This window comes from Lepisosteus platostomus, chromosome 1, assembly GCF_059453375.1.
Source record: "Lepisosteus platostomus isolate fLepPlt1 chromosome 1, fLepPlt1.hap1, whole genome shotgun sequence".
In the NCBI taxonomy this organism is placed as follows: Eukaryota; Metazoa; Chordata; class Actinopteri; order Semionotiformes; family Lepisosteidae; genus Lepisosteus; species Lepisosteus platostomus.
Genome location: NC_142611.1, coordinates 6,308,775 through 6,328,687, shown reverse-complemented (window position 1 = coordinate 6,328,687; position 19,913 = coordinate 6,308,775). Strand labels below are relative to the sequence as shown.

The following is a 19,913-nucleotide window of genomic DNA, read 5'->3' as shown; positions in this document are numbered from 1 at the left end:
TACCACAGACAGTGGTCCTGTTGTTGTGAAGGCACACTAAAAATATTTGATCTGAATAATGGTTCACTTAACATTCACATGATTTCATAATCTCTTTGAATAAACCGCTTCTTTTTAATCCTGGAATCCTTAAAAAGGCAATGGGTGGCTGTGACTGTCAGAAGAGGTGAGACAGCCATGGGGTTTCTTTAATCCAGGAGGTAAAAACTGCAGATTGTGAAGCTGCAACATCATGAAGAGAACATTTCTTTTAAATGGTACTACACCTTTTTGGTTCATGAAAATCCGTCCATAATTAACAATTTATTTAGGTATTTGTTGCACTTCAACATTTTAATATGAAGAACGCCCAGCCTAAGTCTCTTTTGCTGTTATTTTGTGAATTCCAAACACACTTTCCTTACTCACCTGTTGAATGTACTTGAGTGTTAGTTTTGTTTCTTTTTTTAATTTATACCTCTGTGATTCTCTATGGTTACTGTGCTTTATCATCATTTGGGTCTACTACAACATGTCTGGATACAAAGAAATGAACTTTTCACCTTTCTTCAGGTTCATAGAAGCTGTGACTTATGCGATCTGCTTCAGTTAAAACTATTTGAAGATTCAAGAAAAGCAAATTGAACACTTAAGCACTTTTCTCTCAATGAGAATTCGTTTTCAGTCATCGATTAAAAATGATATTTATCAGAATATATAACATTAAAGTAACCCTGAACAGCTTTTGATCACCACAACAGCTGTGGAAGGCTATTTTGAGATCCTCAAAAAAATAATTATTGATGATAAATATAGCTAATTGATAAAATATGGTTTATGCTGCACACAAAAAGGACATATTTATTTCTGTTCTATAGGGTGGCTTTGTGAGATCAGTCCTTCTCATGAAACGTTTTCTTCACACTGTCAATATCTAGAGTATGAACCTCATCAAGGCTTTTATGAGCTTAAAACATTTAGCAGATGGGTAAGTATTTTCTTAATTCAACACTCATTCGGTCAATACCAAAAACATTCTAAGAGCTCATAAAAGTAAATCGTTTTTTGAGGTTTTTATAAAGAAAATTAGACTGAATCATGTCTGCTGTTTGGTCCACATAACCTCCAGTGATCAAACTGTGTAAAAGAAAATGGTTTCTTGCTACTTATTAAGATGTTTGAATAACAAATTACTGTATCTATAAAATTATAGATACTTAGAAGACCTGCAAATTAATCAACTAATCAATCTGTAAGAACAAAATGATCTCAAATTTTGAGAAGAGAAAATGTGTGAAAGTTATTATTAATAATAGCTTTACATACCAAAGGATCCCCAAAGTATTTTGTGGCACTTATTAGGCAAAGTGAGCAAATGCTTCATCGATTGAAATAAAGGAAAGATCTGGGGAGACAGGCTGGTGGCCCAAAGTGGAATTTAGCCCCAGGTATTCTTAAGAACATTGCTATCGAATCTTTAATGACCAAGTAGTCAGGACATTGGGTTAACACCCCATCCAGAGAATGGCACCTCTGAGGCACTGATATAGAAAGGGGGGTCCTGAAACAAATGCTCTGCATACTGACACAGCAGCAACCTGGTTTTCCAAATAAGACGCAACAATCCAATTGATTAACGAGATGTGTCTGGTTGGACGGTGTGCATGGACTTATTGCAGTATGAAAAAAACTGTATTTTTCAGTGATCTGTGAATCAGATGTGTTCTCATTTTTTTCACAAAGATGGAAATAAAAGTGTCCTCAAGGGGCACAAGTCTAGTAAAATATCATTTTTAAAATGTTCGTATATATACAATTTTCTTTAGAGGTCTCCCAACCTTATATTAACCAGGCCCAGTCTTGCTTAGATCTTAGATATAAGATCTGATCAGACAAACTATAAGGTAACAATGCTATTTTTGGTCACAGAAATTCTCCTATGTGATCTTAAAAATAATCTCCAGCTCTATCACTGTCATTTTTAAGTTTAACACATTTAAATGGTTGATAACTGGATAACTAAGTTCTAATATATGGTATAGAAATCCCACTATAGAAAATGTTCTCATTTTTATGTCATTGAGGAAGAATAATTTAGTAAACATTATACAGTAGCTTGACTTGCAAGTGGTTCAATATGTTTTTTTTTAAAGTATTCCTGCTTCCTTTGGTGTGTAAAAAGGACTTCAAATACAGTGTCTACAGGTCAACTGCAATGTTTACTAACAGTTTGAAGGGTTGTACGTTTTTTGCTTTTTGCCAAGTGCTGGAACATCTTGCATTGCTGGGTTTAGGGTTTCTCCATGTGGTTTCACCACACTGCCTACACAAGCCACAGAGAAACAGACACGATTAAAAAAGAAACATCTGTGATAGTTTAACTCCAGTTCTAATGTGTAATGAATACATTATTCAGCCTCTCACGTCATATTTATTTCCTCAAATCGAGTCAATTCTTCAGTCACTTATGCTTTTAAACTGCCCCACCACAGACATAGAATTTGTTAACAGTGCTTTAATTAACATTAGATAACATCACAACTAATCAAAACACATACACCAACAACATAATATCATACCCTCGTGTTGTATTCCCTTGGAAAACTTGAAAGCACACAATTTGGGTATTGAGCACAAACAATAATACAAAAGTTTTTAATTGATGACCATTTAGCAGTTAATCCTAAAAATCTTGATAGCTTGGATTCAGATAAAATAAATGAATGCTCTTTCCCATGTACTGCTCTGTTTAATTGGAATGGATCTTAAAAATGTTCAGATAATTAAACTTCACACAGTGTGTACTGAAAACGTATTACAGCATATATAAGTGAAAGAGTGCTAAAATCCGCAAAAAGAAAGCATTTCTTCTCAGGGAATTGATTATAGCACTTCAACATGCTGGAATTCCATGGAAAGGCTAAAAAGTGAAAATACTGAAATGTAAACTTCACGTAGCACGTTTGTAAGCTTCATAATCTCATATATCTATGGCAGGTGTGTGTACATTGTGTCCAAATAAGGCACAGCAATCCAATTGTTTAATGTGTTATGGCTGGATGGACAGAGTTCATGAGTACATCTGTGAAGGGAATGGGAATTCAGGAGGTATTGTAACAGAAACCTCTGCTTTTCAGGAACTTCTGAATTCTGGTATGTGTATCTCCTGTGCCTTAACGATTCAGATGTGTTCTCGTTTTGTATTTTCACAGATGGTGAAAAAGGTGTCTTCAAGGGCCAAAAGTCTGGTAAAATATAATTTAAAAAATTGCATATAATACATTTCTCTGTTATTTATGTCAATGCCATAAGCATATTAATAATTAATAATTAATTGTCTGTGGTCAACTATTAATAAAGCACACAGAAATCCTTGTTTCAGATGACCATGCAGTCATAGTACAGTATATGCTGTTGCCTTCTATATGTGAAGGCCACATCCTTTTCGAAAAACCACATCATGACGTCCCTGGCCAGTAAGATAAATTGTAGGATGAGATGAAGCTCGCTTTGTAATTATTTCTATAAGACGAGCATCCCTTGCTTTCACAGACATTCTGCAACCAAGACTGTTTCTTTAGAGCTAAATATGTCAGTGTAAGAAGTTTTCTACATTTCCCAGTCTAGCTTTCTTTGACAGTTTTCTGAGAATAAATGAAACCACCTCTTTTTCGTGGGATAGAAAAGGCCACTGTGCGGTCTTACATAATTACACAGTAAAAATAGGAGCTCTCTGTAAAGATCAGGTGGCTCAATAAGCAACACTCTGACCTTCTAACGGAAACTGAACCATTGACCAAATATGGGTTTCCTGAAAGCAGTATTAGGGTCTTAATGATTAATGAGATTTGGAGAACTACACCATTTTGGGGGGGCATTTTTAGAAGTTAACCTTCAAGTAACAACAATTGGAGTCTAAACATCTCAAATCAATAGAATAAAAATAACTCCCATAACATTTGCTTTTTTAATAGACCTGAAAATTATTGAAACTTTGTGATGCATACAGTATACACAATTATATGAAGGTTATAAACATGTGTTGCAACTGAAGCAACTTTATTTCTCAATGTAATCTCCTGACAAAAGTGCTTTAACTGCACTTGCCTTTTTAAATATGATGTCTCTGATATTGAGGGGATCCTCAACACAGAAAATATCATCCATACACAAAAAAATGTTGCAAACATTGTTATTATTCCTTAATAAAGATTCTGCTACCTACGTTTTGTGATTCTTGCAACTAAAGTCCCACTCTGTACAGGTGAAAAAAATCTTTTCTCCTTATAAAAATGAATATAGACAGTTTTGTGGTTGGCACGGTGTTATAGTAGTTAGCAATGCAGCTTCACAGCGCTGGATCCTGGGTTCAGTTCCTGAGGTGCTATCTAAACCTATTTAAGTCAGCCGCCATATTACCCTGCAACTCATCTGGCAACCCACTGAAGCTGAGCATGTGTGAGCCTGGCCAGAACCTGCTGGAAAAGCAAAGATTGCTGCTGGCAAAGGTTTTAGTGGGACCAGTAGGAGGTGCTCATCCTGCAGCCTGTAAGGGTCATAATGCCCCATTATAGTGATAGGGACACTATAGTGTAAAAATGGTACTGTCCTTCAGATGAGTTGTAAAATCAAGATCTTCACTCTTTGTGGTCAGGGCATTTCCTGAAAGAGGAGGAGTGTTGCTGCCCCGGATTCCTGGCCAAATTTCCCATTTGCCTGTACTAATCCTGGACTGCTAATAACCCCGATCTCTGAACTGGCTTCATCACTCTGTTCTCCTGCCCACTGAGAGCTAGTGTGTGGGGAGCGTTCTGGCGCACTGTAGTTGCCGTTGCATCATCCAGGTGGGGCTGCACATTGGTGGTGGAAGGGAGTCCTCATTACCTGTAAAGTGCTTTGTGTGGAGTATCCAGAAAAGCGCTATATAAACAAAAGGATTATTATTATCATCCTGAAGGAGTTTGTCTGTTGTTCCTGTGTTCGTGTAGGGTACCCCCAGGTGCTCCATTATCCTCCCACGGTCCAAAGACACACTGTACTGGTAAGTTTATTGGCTTCTAGGAAAACTGGACCTGGTGTGAGTGTGTGTCTCCAGCTCCCCCATGACCGTGTATTGGATAAAGATGTTAGAAAATGAGTAGAAGGAAAATGTTTTGTAAAAATCTCTCTCTACAGTTAACAAAGAGAGTACACTTCAATACACATCCATGCATACCTGTCGATACAAGCTGTCAGTGATCCACTTATAATCCATTTTACTATGAAGGCTATGGTGGTTTGGTACACGTGGTGCTGTTTCTAGATACACAGATTTATTGTTCATTCCTCAAAAACCCTAAAGAAATCCTCTGAAATCCATGCAATCACCCACAGTATTTGTCCCCAGAAACCTAAGAGGAAAACTGTAATTGATTCGTCTGAAGGAGAGAACTGAAAATGAGGTACTGTAACTCCACATTATCAGCCTCATATGGAAGAATATCGCTATCATTTTGAATATTTGTTGGTATCTTTGGATTTGTCAGATAGTCAGGGATACCATGAACCTTCAGACAGTCTTGTATTTAAGAAAGAGAATCATTTATTTTCCACCAGTCATTACGCAACATATAATTTCTCAGGAATACACAGTTCATGTCCATTTATATGAACGGCCCAGTAACATCAAAGACCTACCCTGCATCCTGTTATTCTTGTTTTGTGTAAACAGCAAAACACATTTTTGGGCTGCCCAAAATGTATCCAGTTCTTTTTGTGAGTAACTTTAAGACCTTTTAAATGTTTTACTTAATTAAAAAACATATATGGCATGAAATTATGCATGGGATGCATTAGGCTAACCCAATGTACTGTAAGTAAATCCTGCTATGCTGCATAATCATTAAATAAAAGCTGGAAAGCCAAACAATAGAGAAGAAACTGCAAACATTTTAAATTTGCATACCAGCACCAAAATATGTTGAGAAACCAACATCTCTGGTTCTAGAAATAATGAATTTGTTTGCATGCTATAGTAGTAAAAGCATGTTCAGATCAGGCTAAAAGCATGCATCCATGTTAGAAGTTGTTTTTTTCTTGTGGATGAGGTTTGCAACAATCCAAAATGTATCCCGAAATCAATGTGGGAATTAACTCAGTCCCCACCTCCTATGGAAAAAGGAGGGAAAGGTAACAGTCAGACTTCACCTGCATACTGTTGAGAAAGTAGGGATGAACTAGAGCTTCCCAAGAAAACTAGAGATGTACATGCAAACTCTTTGTAGACAGATGCCTGAATCCACAGCTGAGCGAAGGATTTTGATCCTGTAAGGCAGGGGTGCAAACCACCATGCCACCCACACAAAGTTCATTGTGCTCTCTTCTGTATAAAACAAATGCAAATTCCCAATTTTACCACGATTAAAAAAGTCTAATGTTTGTCATCCTGTGGGAAAATGGTAAATTGGCATTCTAGAAGATTTTTTTTGACACTTTTACGACTTCATTGTTTTGTTTTCCTAATAAAAAACAAACAAACAAAAATTCAGGCAGGACAGTGGAACGGCTCTGAGCTGCTGGTGTCCTGGGGGCACTGGTATTCTACCTTCTTCCAGAGATACTCTGTCCCATGTACTGTAACTGGTCACTGCAAAATTGCACCTGTATGTGTGTCTCTGCCCTGCAATGGACTGGAATATAAGCAGCTGTTTGACAATAGACGCATGGACATTTTACCGTCTTGCTGTGCTAACTTTGTAATATCCTCTGTGGAGGTTTACATGGACACTGGTATCTTGCTTAATGACCTGAAACTCTCCTTCATACCTCCATGTGCAGTTGGTTGTGAGCAGGGAAGGAAGAGAGAGGGATGGGACGAGTGTTGCACACAAGTAAATGAATTATCCATGAACAACTAATGATAACTAATACTCAGATGCTATCGCACCAAATGACCTACCTGTACATTACCCCACCAAAAATTAGACGTATCCCTAGTATTGAGTCTGCCACCACCAGAAGAATCAGTTCCACTACTCAGTTAACCACAGGTGGAGTACTTTGAAGATGTCTGAATTGTATTGGATAGATATTCTGTGCCTCTCAGCAGAGCTACAAAGGCACATACTCCAACAGGGCATGAAATGGCTAAAATGAAGAAATTAACAAATGAAAAGATCTTTTAATAATACTCATAAAACATTGTTTTATACTGCATATTTTGAAGCGGCTTCTAAAAGAGCAAAGGGGCTTTACAATCCGTATAACAGGTGAAAACGTTTTCCTCCTTTCTTTACCTTTTTTCTTTAGTCCTATGTATTACGAGCCTGTTCGTGCTTGTTTAGACACCTGATTTTGAGACAGGGTAGCAGCTACAGTAGTCTCTTCAGAGGAGTTGTGAACTGCAGCCGAGCTCAGTTACTCCTTTCAGTCATACAGCAGGGCCTGTGAGAACTGTGAGTGTCTTGTCTATGAAAAGTGTACAGGTTTTGCAGGTGAATGAGAAGAGTAGTGCATTTCTACAGGATGGCAGGAGTCAAGGGACAACCTGGCCACTTGAAGGAAGAAATGTGCCAATATAAACATGAGAAAATGCAAGGTCTCTGGTTTAAAAACACAGATGCATTTCTTACAGCCTCTTAATGAGGAGTTACTATTTTATTTGATGTAAAGTTCTTTATGCCTGTTCATTTGCTGTCCCCTCCAATCCTTACAAAGCCTAAAGCTGTGCATTAACACTGACATTTGCAATTGTCTTGTGTTCCTTGTGATTGCAGCCACCCATTGAGTGCATTTTACTCTACTATCAAGCACAACCTATCCAGTTAATTCTTGACTTTTGCTAAGTGCTAAGAGAAACCACTTGAGAATAATATGTGATTACTCTTCTACGAACTATAGTTAGCTTCAACTCATCTTCCCTGTAATTGAAACTTTGGTTCAAATTTTATAATAAAATCACAGAAGATAAGTTTCACAGCAATTTACAGTCAAAATGTCTTCGCTGCTCAAACTCCTTATTCTTTGTCTTCAGGAGTAAACAGGAAATTGTCTAAAAATAAAATCATAAATTAATTCAGATTTATGTGGCATATAATGTGGTGTATAGGCTGTCAGCAGTTTTCAGGGTGCGAGCTGATATTTCTGGAAAAGGAAGCTTCAGACAAAATCAAAGAAATTAATATAGAGAATTTTGTGTAAAGATCCTGACAATCAAAACATAATATTATAACCTTCCAATTTTTCCAGACGGGTTATAAATTAGAAAGTTCTTTTTGACACCTGGATTTCATAGACAGCCAAAGCAAATAATAATTGATCATTTGCACCTGCTGCCATTTCAGCAAATGCAAAATCGATTGACATTTCCATTGCATTTTCCTATTAACTCATACTTGTACTCACCAACGATTTGTGTTGATTTGTTGCACTAGAAGTCATGTCGAGTCATGTAGTTTGACGCCAGATTAAGGACTGTTCTAGTTTAATTATTTTGAGAAAAATACACCGAGCATCTCTGTGTTTTTCGCTCTTATGTGCATGAAATTAAAACAGCTTTTAACTTCTGAGACCAACTCCTGAATGTCTTTTAAGGGGAAGCAGAAAAGTTTCTCCAACACAATTAATCAGTCTAAGGAACTAGGCAGATCAAGGAAGCACTGTGAAATTTCTAAAGCTGCACCTGTCGTTTGATCACTTTAGCCACATGGGTACAATACAGTATATGGTATGTGCAGTCATGTTGGGAAGATGAACCAAACATTGTAGTCTCTGAAAAACAGCATCGGAATCCAGACTGAGCTGTAACTACGTAGCACATTCTAAAGACACGTGGTATCTAATAACAACAGGATTTTCATAGTCCAGCTGCTGTCACACTAGATGTAGCTGGGCCAAAGCCTAAGGATTGACTGATTAACTGAATAAACCTGTGATTCACATCTGAAGTGAGGTCAGTCACCTGATCAAACTACCTTGGCCCTCTAGTTATAAAAGCCAGAACAATCCTATGTTATAGTCTTTTTAAAGCCTATGCTTTAGTTGGTTTTCTGCTGAATTTCTTTAAAAAATCATTTGGGAATGCCATCCAACTTCATTCTCTGTATTCCTGATGTCACCCAGGCCCAAACTTGCTTCAGGGATATAAAGTCATACACCTTCTATTTATCTCTTCCTAGCAGGCATAGTTTTCTAGTGCTGCCAGCCAGTTAGAACTACTTTTCCAGCCTCAAATATCGACATTTTGTACTATTGGGTTTTTTTCATAATTCCTCCAATGATACTGTAGTATTACCTTTCCTAGACCGCAGCCCAGATCAACCTGACCAAAATGTTACTGTTGCACCTCACATAGTGAAAAATATATTCCTTTCAAAAAATGAGCTTGCACTTCCTTGTAATGATCTGCATATCCAAGTCGCAGAGCTTTAACTGTACAAAATATGTATCTGTCATCAAGATTATATGTTGAGTAACTGATAATAGCTTTGCACAAAATATTTATGGCTTCTGAATATAATTGCAAGAGCTGTCTCTGTCAGTTACAATACTTATTCTATGAAACTAAGTTGTGTTGAAAATTAAAATGCATGAGTACAATGCTGTCAACACTTTTATTGTGAACTATCAAGGGTGCTGATGAGGGACTTATAAGCTGATGCTGCAAAATATACCATACCACTCATCAATCCACATGATGACTGCAGCTCTCTGTAGTTTAGTTGTTACTGACATGAGATTAAAGGTTAAAAGATGAAAGGGTTTACCTTTGAATGAGAAATATTTCAGAGCAGAAAAGAAGGTGATATCATCTGCAGCTAGTCTTTGTTGTTACATGGTCTCGACAGTCATTTCCTAGAGTTCTGAAGCCTGTACTTAAGAGTTTTTTTCTTGTATATCTGAGTACATGTTGTATGTTTAGGCTACATACCACACATTAAGATTTACTACATGCCATTTTAACATAGTATAGTTATTACATTTCAGTGTGACCCTTTGACCCATTTTGCAGCAGACGGCCCAAGACACTGATTTTGAATAATATACTGTATGGGGAGGTCAATGCAGTTAATCTATTTTAATTTTATAATAAACCATCAGGTTTTTTATCAGAACACTCCCCATCCTGTCCAAAACAGGTGGAATTACCCAGCGTGTTTTATGTCTCATGATAACCTAGGTCTGTAAAGTAGTAGCAGACAAGGGTATTCCTCAATGTCGTGTGTCTTGAGAAAGAAGAGTACTAGGACATGACCTGCAAGAAACTAGACTCTGTGTGCATGGTGCATCTCTGTGGGCAACAACATACCCAGCTGTGGTGTAAATTCAGACATTATCAAGCATGTATAGCAGATTATGCAGGAGTATTAGGAGGTGCAGTTCTGGCTGTAAGAATCTACTGATTCAGTGTCTACATCTCAAGCAGAACTATAACAACAGATTTTGGCTGAGTGATCCCATAGCTACTGGAACTGATTCAAAGCTGGTTGTAGCTTTAATTGTTGTCGTGGGGCTGAACAACCTGCCATCAGTATCAATCCCAAATTTTGTACCAGGGCAGTATCAGGAGTTGATATCATTCTAGGCACTAAAAAAAAACAAAAAAAACAATTTTTGCTGTGTAAATAACTGCAGCATGGACAAAGCAACCTAGGGTTAAAATTGGACTTCAGAAGCCTTTTTATGGTTTTAGGGTTACTTCTTTATTCCTCTGAGGGCTAAGGGTCTCCGCTCCTTGTATTATCACTTTCCTATTGGAGAAAAACACTGGATGGAACTGGATCTAGTTATAAGCAGTAACTAGATGTTCCACATACATTTATTTTACCTTCTGCTTCTGTATGGAATAGCGCATTATGTGTCAAATACCAGCAATATGGAGATATTAAGTAAACCGTTAAGAAAAAACATCAATGCCTCATTTCACCCCAATCTATTTTGAATCATCTTAGTACTCACTTGTGTGGTTAACTTTATATACAACGTAAAAATATACTGGGAAAAAGTCATGTTCAGTTATGCACAAATATGGGCTCTAAAGCAAAAAGCAACACAAAGTTTTCAGAGTTTGAAATAATAGTATTAAACATACTATTGTTGTTTAGTGTCATAGTGTCATGGTTCGTATAATCTTGGAAGAAAGAAAATGAATGTCTCAATATCACTGAAAAGTGTGAAGATATAAAATTTAATACAACATTCTTCATATAATTGAATCTTATTTCTGTTCAAATTGTTAAGCATTTGTCTGTGATAATGTCATCTACCAATGATTCTTGAGAAAGAAAACGTTTCATTCATACTTTGGTGGTTAATGAATGATTCTTTCTGTTGTAAGCACTGTAGTATATAAACACCGCGTGCCAGTTTGCTTAAATAACCGTTTCTTCATTTTCAATTAAGGAATATTTAAAATCATGCTTTTTGTGTATATTTCTCTGAAGTAGCAAAACAATCATAGTGACTGAACATGAATAAAAACTCCATGAAAACCCAGACATGTGTCTCACAAGGAGTACTTAAAAAGAAAGAAAGGGTTGATATTCTGTGGGAAATCTGGTAGTGGCATATACTATATACAGTCGAAACAGGATGTATGGAAGTGTATAAATTTGGAAACCTAAACATTATTTGTTTTTCTGATGAGATTTAATTACATGGACTCAAAAACTAGTCATTTTCAAACCACTTGGGTACTTCCTGAAAATATACCTGATGACAGAAGGAAATGTAGGCGTTAAAGTGTCAAGGTATCACCCTTGTGACATCAGAAAATGTTTTCTGGTCACTGATTGGTTTTCAGAAATCTTAAAGAGAGTTTAAATGCCAAGAGATAAAAGTATTTTTCAGTGAGCAAATACAGTGTAACTCCAAGATACTAAACCTCTAAACACTGACCACGTACACAGAGGTTCATAACAGCAGCACTGAGAAGTTAAACAGTCATACACCACTGAGAGCACCTTTCTTGGCAACAGGTAAGGATTTTGATTTTTAGTATTATTGTTTTCTGTTTTTACACATATTCTTTTTTTCTGGAGGTGTGCATAAATAGTTTAAAATCTTGTACATGAAATGTGTTCATTTACTAACATGTCAGCTATATCTTGTTAGAATGAAGGTTCAATAGACTTAGAAGAGGTATGTATCAGTGATCATTAAGAAATGTTTAAGAAATAATATTAAAAATTATTTTGTACTTAACTATATTGTATGTCTATGTCTATTTAACTTAACAATACTTTATATAGTTTTTAACTCCTAACTGGGTAATTAGATTTCAGTTTTTTTGTTTTGATGAACATTTTTAAATGTTCCTCAAATTCAATTTTAAATTTGCTTTCAGTTCTTAAAATGTTGAATGGGATATGGAAATGGTATCAACTCTCAACCGATTACTGACTATCAGAAAAATAAGTGAGCAAACTCTTAATTAACACATTAAGGAGAGTATGCATAAAATTATGAAAGCTGGAATTGCTGGAGCAATATGTTTGAAGTTTTTTTTAAAGAAAATGAAGAACTTAATGCAGAAATATGGAAACGAAAATCTCAACACACCACACCTGTGATGAACTGTCCAGATGGAGCTAAAACTGAGAGACACAGGGTTCCCCCAGGGCCAAAGTTGAGGACCAGTGCTACAAGTGTGTGGTGCCCTTTTAGTGTCAAGATTAATACAAAATAAATAAATAGTACCTTAATTTCAAAAATGTAAATCTTCAAAAGTCTCAGAGTACATAATGGTTCCATAGACATTAGAAGACTGTCCCTGGTTTTCCTGATAAAATTAGGGCCTGAATCAGTACATTCTGGACTAACAGTTGGACTGTAGTTATGCAATATGATTTAACTTATCAAGCTAGACCATTCAGTGCCTTATTTGTAAGATGAAGAACCATACAATCCTTGGAATTCTGAATTTTACTTTACTAAGGATGGCTTATGTGCTGATGCAGAAATACTTTTACTATTTTTAATACTTTTTCCCACATAAGCTGCAAAATTTAGATATACTGAAGCCTCATAAAGAAGCCTTAGAAAAGTACCTTAGAAGGTAACCCAATATCTAAGGCACAACAGAAGTCAATTTTTGATTAAATAAAGGCATGCATCAGTATTTCATTATTGGAAAGGCAGCATAAGGTCTCAACCAAGCGATGTCACCTAGGAGAAAGGGAAATATCCGTATGGAATTTCTAACCTCTAATTTAAATTTAAAAATGGGGTCAAAAGTAAAGGCTTCTAAATTCCATTTCATTTCAGTGTCATCAACAACTTTGAAACAATGAAATAAGGTCTCAAGAACTGAATTAAAACCTAGTTACAAAAACAATGGTTTTACCTTCCTCAGAGTATGGTCATGTCTCTTCTACCTGATGCCCATGAAGGATTCGGCTATCTATAACTTCTACTTCCACTTCTAAATGATATATACTGTACATTTACAGTATATACAGTAATGTGGTTTGAGAATGTCGGAAGTGTTCATGAAAAAAATATCAACAAACTCCAATAAGTAATGTAATGAAATATTCTTTGTATTATAAAGAAGAATTTAAAATAACATTACATGCAGTTACAGTAAATTACCCTACACATGTGCACATGTCATGCATATCTTGGAGCGAGACAGTGCTCTAAGTTTGTGGTGTCCTTGGTATTTGTCTTGGCACAGGGTTGCAGAAACATAGATTATGCGGTTGCCTCAACCTTAGTTCATGTTATGTTTTTTCTGAGGTAGTTTTATATTTCATATAACAGCCTATATACTGTACTATCTTTTTAACGATATGGCCCAGATGTTGTGACTGCAGTTAATCTGACAGGCTTATTCAAATGAAATGAGGATAAGATTACATAAAGTGTGTATGGAGAAGCAGAAAACCGAGAAATATTCAGCAAAGGTAATAATAGATACCAAAATCCAGGCTGAAGTGGAAGATTACTGTACCTTTGTATTTGTGCCACAAAGAAGTCTATTAATTACAAAAACATTTATAAATTCATGACTTGTTTTAGCATTGGGCTCCCCAAAAATAATAAAGTTAATTTATCTTTTAAATAAGCCTAAAACTCTGCTAAACAATTATGTGACTTCGAGGCTCTTGCTATTCTACTGGTGTACATACTGTACATTCATGATTCTCTTAGCAAACAGCAGACTTTGAGATTGCATAATGGAAACCTGCTGTTTTTCAACATTTCTCCCACCTGTAAATGCTGGTATCTGCCGTCAAAACATTAAAGTGGGCCGCAACAGTTCTTGTAAAATATCTGAAATTCCAAACCTCTAATTACTTCAAATTGTTACGTCTCTTTCATAGGTGACTGCGTGACACCATGAAGATCTTTATTTTATTAACGTTCCTTCTGGCTGTGGCATCTGCTGTGCCTGTAAGTAGACTGGGATACGTATGTATTGTTTTTCCAACTAATTTACAAAAGAAAACAATGGAATTGCTTGTACTTGTCGTGTTACACATCCCCCCCCAGTGTTATTCCTTTCTGCTGTTTCAATTATTTGTACTGATTATATGGAAATTTAGTTTGATTATCTCACAGTAATGAAGGTCACTTATTTAACATGCTGTTTGCGCATTGATTTTCAATATATGTACTTCTTCTTTTTCCTAGACATTCTGGTATCGAAACAAAATCAGTACTCAGGAGGACAACTCAGAAATCCATGGGGTATACTAGCTATTCTCTCCTTGAAATCTTAACTTTTTATTTCACATTAAGTAAGATGTTTGGCAACCCTGATACAATAAGATAGAATATCTGTCACATCTGCAATTTCATTGAAGACTCCACACTGACTCTCATTTGAAATCGATCACATTCAGCTCAAACTTACGAAGAGGGAAACGTCTATGATATCCTTCACAGCACAGTGATAACACAACAAATACTGTAAATGGCATGCACACTTTGGGATGTACTGTATGTATTTAAAGAAATACTTCTAATAATAATTGGTAGTACCAGTATTCATTTCTACAGAATTAGTTTAATGTTATGACAATAAAAGTGTATTATCTAAATGTTTTTTATAGAATTAAATCTCACAGAAGTAATAATGTTTTGTGAATTTATGTTGCAAATATCTACCAATACTATTGGAAAAGCTAATACTTTGATTCCTATGTGTCAATTTAGGGCGCTATTGAGAATGGAGGCACACCAATTGGAACTGATGGGGCATTTGGAGTGACAGCAGGAAAAGGCAGTGATAACAAAGAAGTGGAAAGAAATGACCCAAAAGTAAATGGGCTTAATGCTGTCCAACCTAGTAATGGTCTAGATGGCGTGACTGGTGGAAGTGTAAAAGTTCAACAAAAAAATGTAAATCATGCTGTTGTAAGTGCCACAAAGAATAATGTGAATGATTTTGGGAACACTATTCTCATTGAAGATTATGAGGTTGGTGATGCAGAGATAAGAGATAAACAGGAACTGCAGAGTCATGGTGCCAATTATGAATTTGATGATAAAGGACTGCATGGTGATGATCCAATGGCATTCTATGGAATGCAAGGAGATGATCCAAAAGCATCTGATGGAAATAAAAATGAAAATCAAGAAAATGATCATTCCAGTTCCAGTTCCAGCAGTGAGGAGAGTAAAAGCAGTGACTCCAGTTCCAGCAGTGAAGAAGGCAAAAGCAGTGAATCCAGTTCAAGTTCTAGCAGTGAGGAGGGTAAGGGCAGTGACTCCAGCTCCAGTTCCAGCAGTGAGGAGGGTAAGGGCAGTGACTCCAGCTCCAGTTCCAGCAGTGAGGAGGGTAAGGGCAGTGACTCCAGCTCTAGTTCCAGCAGTGAGGAGGGTAAGGGCAGTGACTCCAGCTCTAGTTCCAGCAGTGAGGAGGGTAAGGGCAGTGACTCCAGTTCTAGCAGTGAAGAAGACAAAAGCAGTGATTCCAGTTCAAGTTCTAGCAGTGAGGAAGGTAAAAGCAGTGACTCCAGCTCCAGTTCTAGCAGTGACTCCAGCTCCAGCTCCAGCAGTGAATCCAGCTCGAGTTCCAGCAGTGAGGAAGGTAAAAGCAGTGACTCCAGCTCCAGTTCTAGCAGTGACTCCAGCTCCAGTTCTAGCAGTGAGGAAGGTAAAAGCAGTGACTCCAGTTCTAGCAGTGAATCCAGCTCCAGTTCCAGCAGTGAGGAGGGTAAAAGCAGTAACTCCAGCTCCAGCTCCAGCTCCAGCTCCAGCTCCAGCTCCAGCTCCAGTTCCAGCAGTGAGGAGAGTAAAAGCAGTGACTCTAGCTCCAGTTCCAGCAGTGAGGAGGGTAAAAGCAGTGACTCCAGTTCTAGCAGTGACTCCAGCTCCAGCTCCAGCAGTGAATCCAGTTCCAGTTCCAGCAGTGAGGAGGGTAAGGGCAGTGACTCCAGTTCTAGCAGTGACTCCAGCTCCAGGTCCAGCAGTGAGGAGGGTAAGGGCAGTGACTCCAGCTCCAGTTCTAGCAGTGAGGAGGGTAAGGGCAGTGACTCCAGCTCCAGTTCCAGCAGTGAGGAGGGTAAGGGCAGTGACTCCAGCTCCAGTTCCAGCAGTGAGGAGGGTAAGGGCAGTGACTCCAGCTCCAGTTCCAGCAGTGAGGAGGGTAAGGGCAGTGACTCCAGCTCCAGTTCCAGCAGTGAGGAGGGTAAGGGCAGTGACTCCAGCTCCAGTTCCAGCAGTGAGGAGGGTAAGGGCAGTGACTCCAGCTCCAGTTCCAGCAGTGAGGAGAGTAAAGGCAGTGACTCCAGCTCCAGTTCCAGCAGTGAGGAGGGTGAAGAGAATGCTGAGCCAGATAATGGTACTAATGAACCAAGTATTTCAGAGTCTACCAATGATGTGGGCACTCAGAGTGTTCCTGTTACAGACAAACAAAACACTAAAAAGGTGATCAAGCCTCGTAAACAAGTTATCCAAAGAAAACAACACAGCGTTGAAGACGATGACAACAGTAATGGCAGCGACGATACAAGTGACCAGAGTAGCTGAGGAAGAAAGTAAATCAAAAAAAGGATATACTGTTCTAATTTATCTGTGACACAAAATCCTGTCCAGAATGGTATATACACATTATATAAACATGTTATGGGATGTTAAGGAAAGCATAGAAGAAAAAATATATTTTGTTTTAAAAATCATTGAAAATGAAAAACATAGATATATTTCCCTGTAGTACAAATGCTTGAAACTAAATATAAAAAGTGTTCCAATATGATGTACTAATGCTCCAAAACATGACTAGAGTATTTACAAGGTTAAAGTTTTCTGAGGTAGCTAAAGAGATATAAAAAAAGAAACATTGGTACTTAATTCTCAACAAATGGACTTGTAAACAAAAATACAAAGTTAAAAGAAACTAACTTACAACTGTCAAAACTGCAGTAACTTCAAACTTCACCATGACTGTTATGGAAACTTCTTGAAGTAAATGTGTAATGATGCAGATTATGTGATAAATTAAATGTGTTCTATGTAAAAAGCACTCTAAAGTTATTTCTAATAAAGATCTAAGTTGCTGAATATAACATTGGTGTTTACATCTTACAGACTAGACCATTCGTACTAGAATCTTCCTGCTGCCAATATTGCAAACAGTAAACAGTAGACACTTATAATCATATTAAGTCTTTAAAATCTATAGTCATACAGAAAATTCCCTGCTAAATAATACACATCCCACTGAAAGTATTACATTTTGTAAGAACGACTGGGGGAAACCTATAGTAGAAATGTATGTTGGTCATAGACTTTATGGAGGAAATGTCACAACTTTAGCTCTAACAGTCATGCTGAGCACAAAAACTACATGTCCCAGAATCCACCACTGTAGCTACACATCAAAAACAGTACAATGCAGAATTAGATGATAACTTTCTCTGGCATAATGAGCATGTACTGTTAAAAAATTAATGGTATGCATGTTTAACTGTCAATGTCAAAATCCAAATGAAGAGGAATGTTTTTAGTTGAGGCCCAGTTTATCTGCAGGTTCACTAAGTCTGAACTGGGAGAAGTTAATTAATTGCTACAACTAGACCAATAATGAGCTGATTGAAAGTTTTAATGAAACTTACAGTCACACCTGCCTTCAAGAAAGAGTTGGACCACCAAGATTTATCACAATATTTGCTCTCATCCACTATTAAAAATCCACTTATTCCTGACAACAGTTACCAATTTACAAAAAATTGAATAAAAATGATGATGTTAAAGCGAAGCAAAAATTAACTTTTTTTTCAAGAATAAAATACGTGCATTTACAACTCAGACCACAACAGAATGTGAATATTTATTCTCTCTGACCATTTGACCAGGTTTGATGCTTCTATGTCCCATCTCTCATACTGTAGCTATAAAAGATGGCGGCCAAGGTCAGATGTTACTCTTACATCAGGACTCATCAGTGCCAAAGCTGTTACCGAACTTTGCAGCTCACCTGCTCTTCAACCCCCTAAAACACACCTCCTGTGTATTTCCCCTTCGTCATCTCTCTACTTCGTCTCCACTCCACTGCAAAGGTCCCATGTCCCAGTTAGGCCACTGGGCCCTGCTTAATCAGGCTGCAAGTCCCAGACTGTTCTCTGAACTGGGCCCCCCGTGGTGGAATGACCAGTGCTGGGGGCGGTGGCGTAACATGGGGGCGTGTTCAGTGTGGAGGCGGAGCCCTTGATTAAGGGCGATGCATTGCCTTAGCAACCACAGCTGTCAAGGCTAATTAAGGACAGGCCGCAGCTGTGGGGGCCCTTTAAGACACACTGAACACCTTCCCGTAGGGACGAGCAGGCCCCCGCAAGGGGAGAGGCTTCCAGCGACAGTCCCAGAGGGGACTGGGGAAAGAGCGCCGGAGACGTATTTTGCTTCTTTTTATTTTCTTTTTTTTTCCTCCTGTCCCTCCATGTATCCTCACCAGGGCAGGTTGAGTTTTCTTTTTTTTTTTTTTTTGGCCTTGCTCCTTTTCTTCCAGTCTGGACCCCGCTAAATAGGGACAGTCCAGACTGCATTCGGCTGTACCCAACCGGTTTCTTTTTTTCCAGACTGGACATCGTTAGATAGGGATAGTCCAGTCTGGACGCCACTGTGCAAAGCGGTGTGCTTTCTTTCTTTTTCTGTTTTTTCGGGGGGGGGGGGGGGTTTCCTAGCCTCACACTGATCCGCCCCCTCAAACGAGGCGTCAACCTTTAACAGTGTTCAGTTTGGCTCCTCCCACTCCCACATTGTTACAGAACTCACTCACCATCTTCCAGAAGGAACAGAAAGCCCCTTTCTTCAAGGTATTCCTAACCTCAGAGACCTGTGACTAATACTCACTTACTTTCCCTTACTATACTCTTATGTCGCTGCTTTTTTTGTCTGTCTAGCACTACCACCTACTGTAATTAACATTGCGCTTACTGTTGTCTGTGGTTTTATCGTTGTTCTATGCTAATATTATAAATAAACAGATGGAGTGAAGCATCAGCCAAATGATAAAATGTTTAATATAAATGACAGAAAAGTATTGCTATTGTCTGTGTACTTAAAGTGCACTTACAATGGTTCAACTGGAGTCAATTAATTTAGCATTTCTCAAGTTAGCTGTTAAATTTCACTCCATAACATACATAGCAATTGGACCAACTATGAAGATCAATGATCTTTTCAATGAGAGAAGCACAGATTAGGAGAACATTTCAAAGACCCTGATCTTCATTAAAAAGTGGAATTCACATTATACCACCTCAATACTATCTATATACACTAGACATTAAGTATATCAGGCTCTCCTACCCAACAGAGAAGCTGGTTGAGCAGAAACTGTTTAGAATGCCATTGTGAAGCCTGTAGCTTTTTTGTAGCTTCATTCATTTATTTACACATCCTTATTTATTACAATTGTACCCTAGAAAATTATGCTGATTTGTAACAGCTGACTGAAACAACAAAACACCAACAACAAGGAATGCAATTTTTATAAACCATTTTTAGAA

At 37.7% G+C, this 19,913-nt stretch overlaps 1 protein-coding gene across 1 annotated transcript in view; it reads left to right on the top strand.

Moving 5' to 3' along the window:
- The first annotated feature begins 11,789 nt into the window (after positions 1 to 11,789).
- Positions 11,790 to 19,913, top strand: part of LOC148677579 (uncharacterized) — a 29,232-nt gene continuing 21,108 nt past the window's right edge. The window contains exons 1-4 of the mRNA XM_088619590.1: positions 11,790 to 11,933; positions 14,283 to 14,352; positions 14,593 to 14,649; positions 15,118 to 16,930. Of these exons, the coding sequence (XP_088475716.1) occupies positions 14,299 to 14,352; positions 14,593 to 14,649; positions 15,118 to 16,930 (1,924 nt within the window). The 5' untranslated portion in view covers positions 11,790 to 11,933; positions 14,283 to 14,298. The remainder of the gene's footprint in view (positions 11,934 to 14,282; positions 14,353 to 14,592; positions 14,650 to 15,117; positions 16,931 to 19,913) is intronic.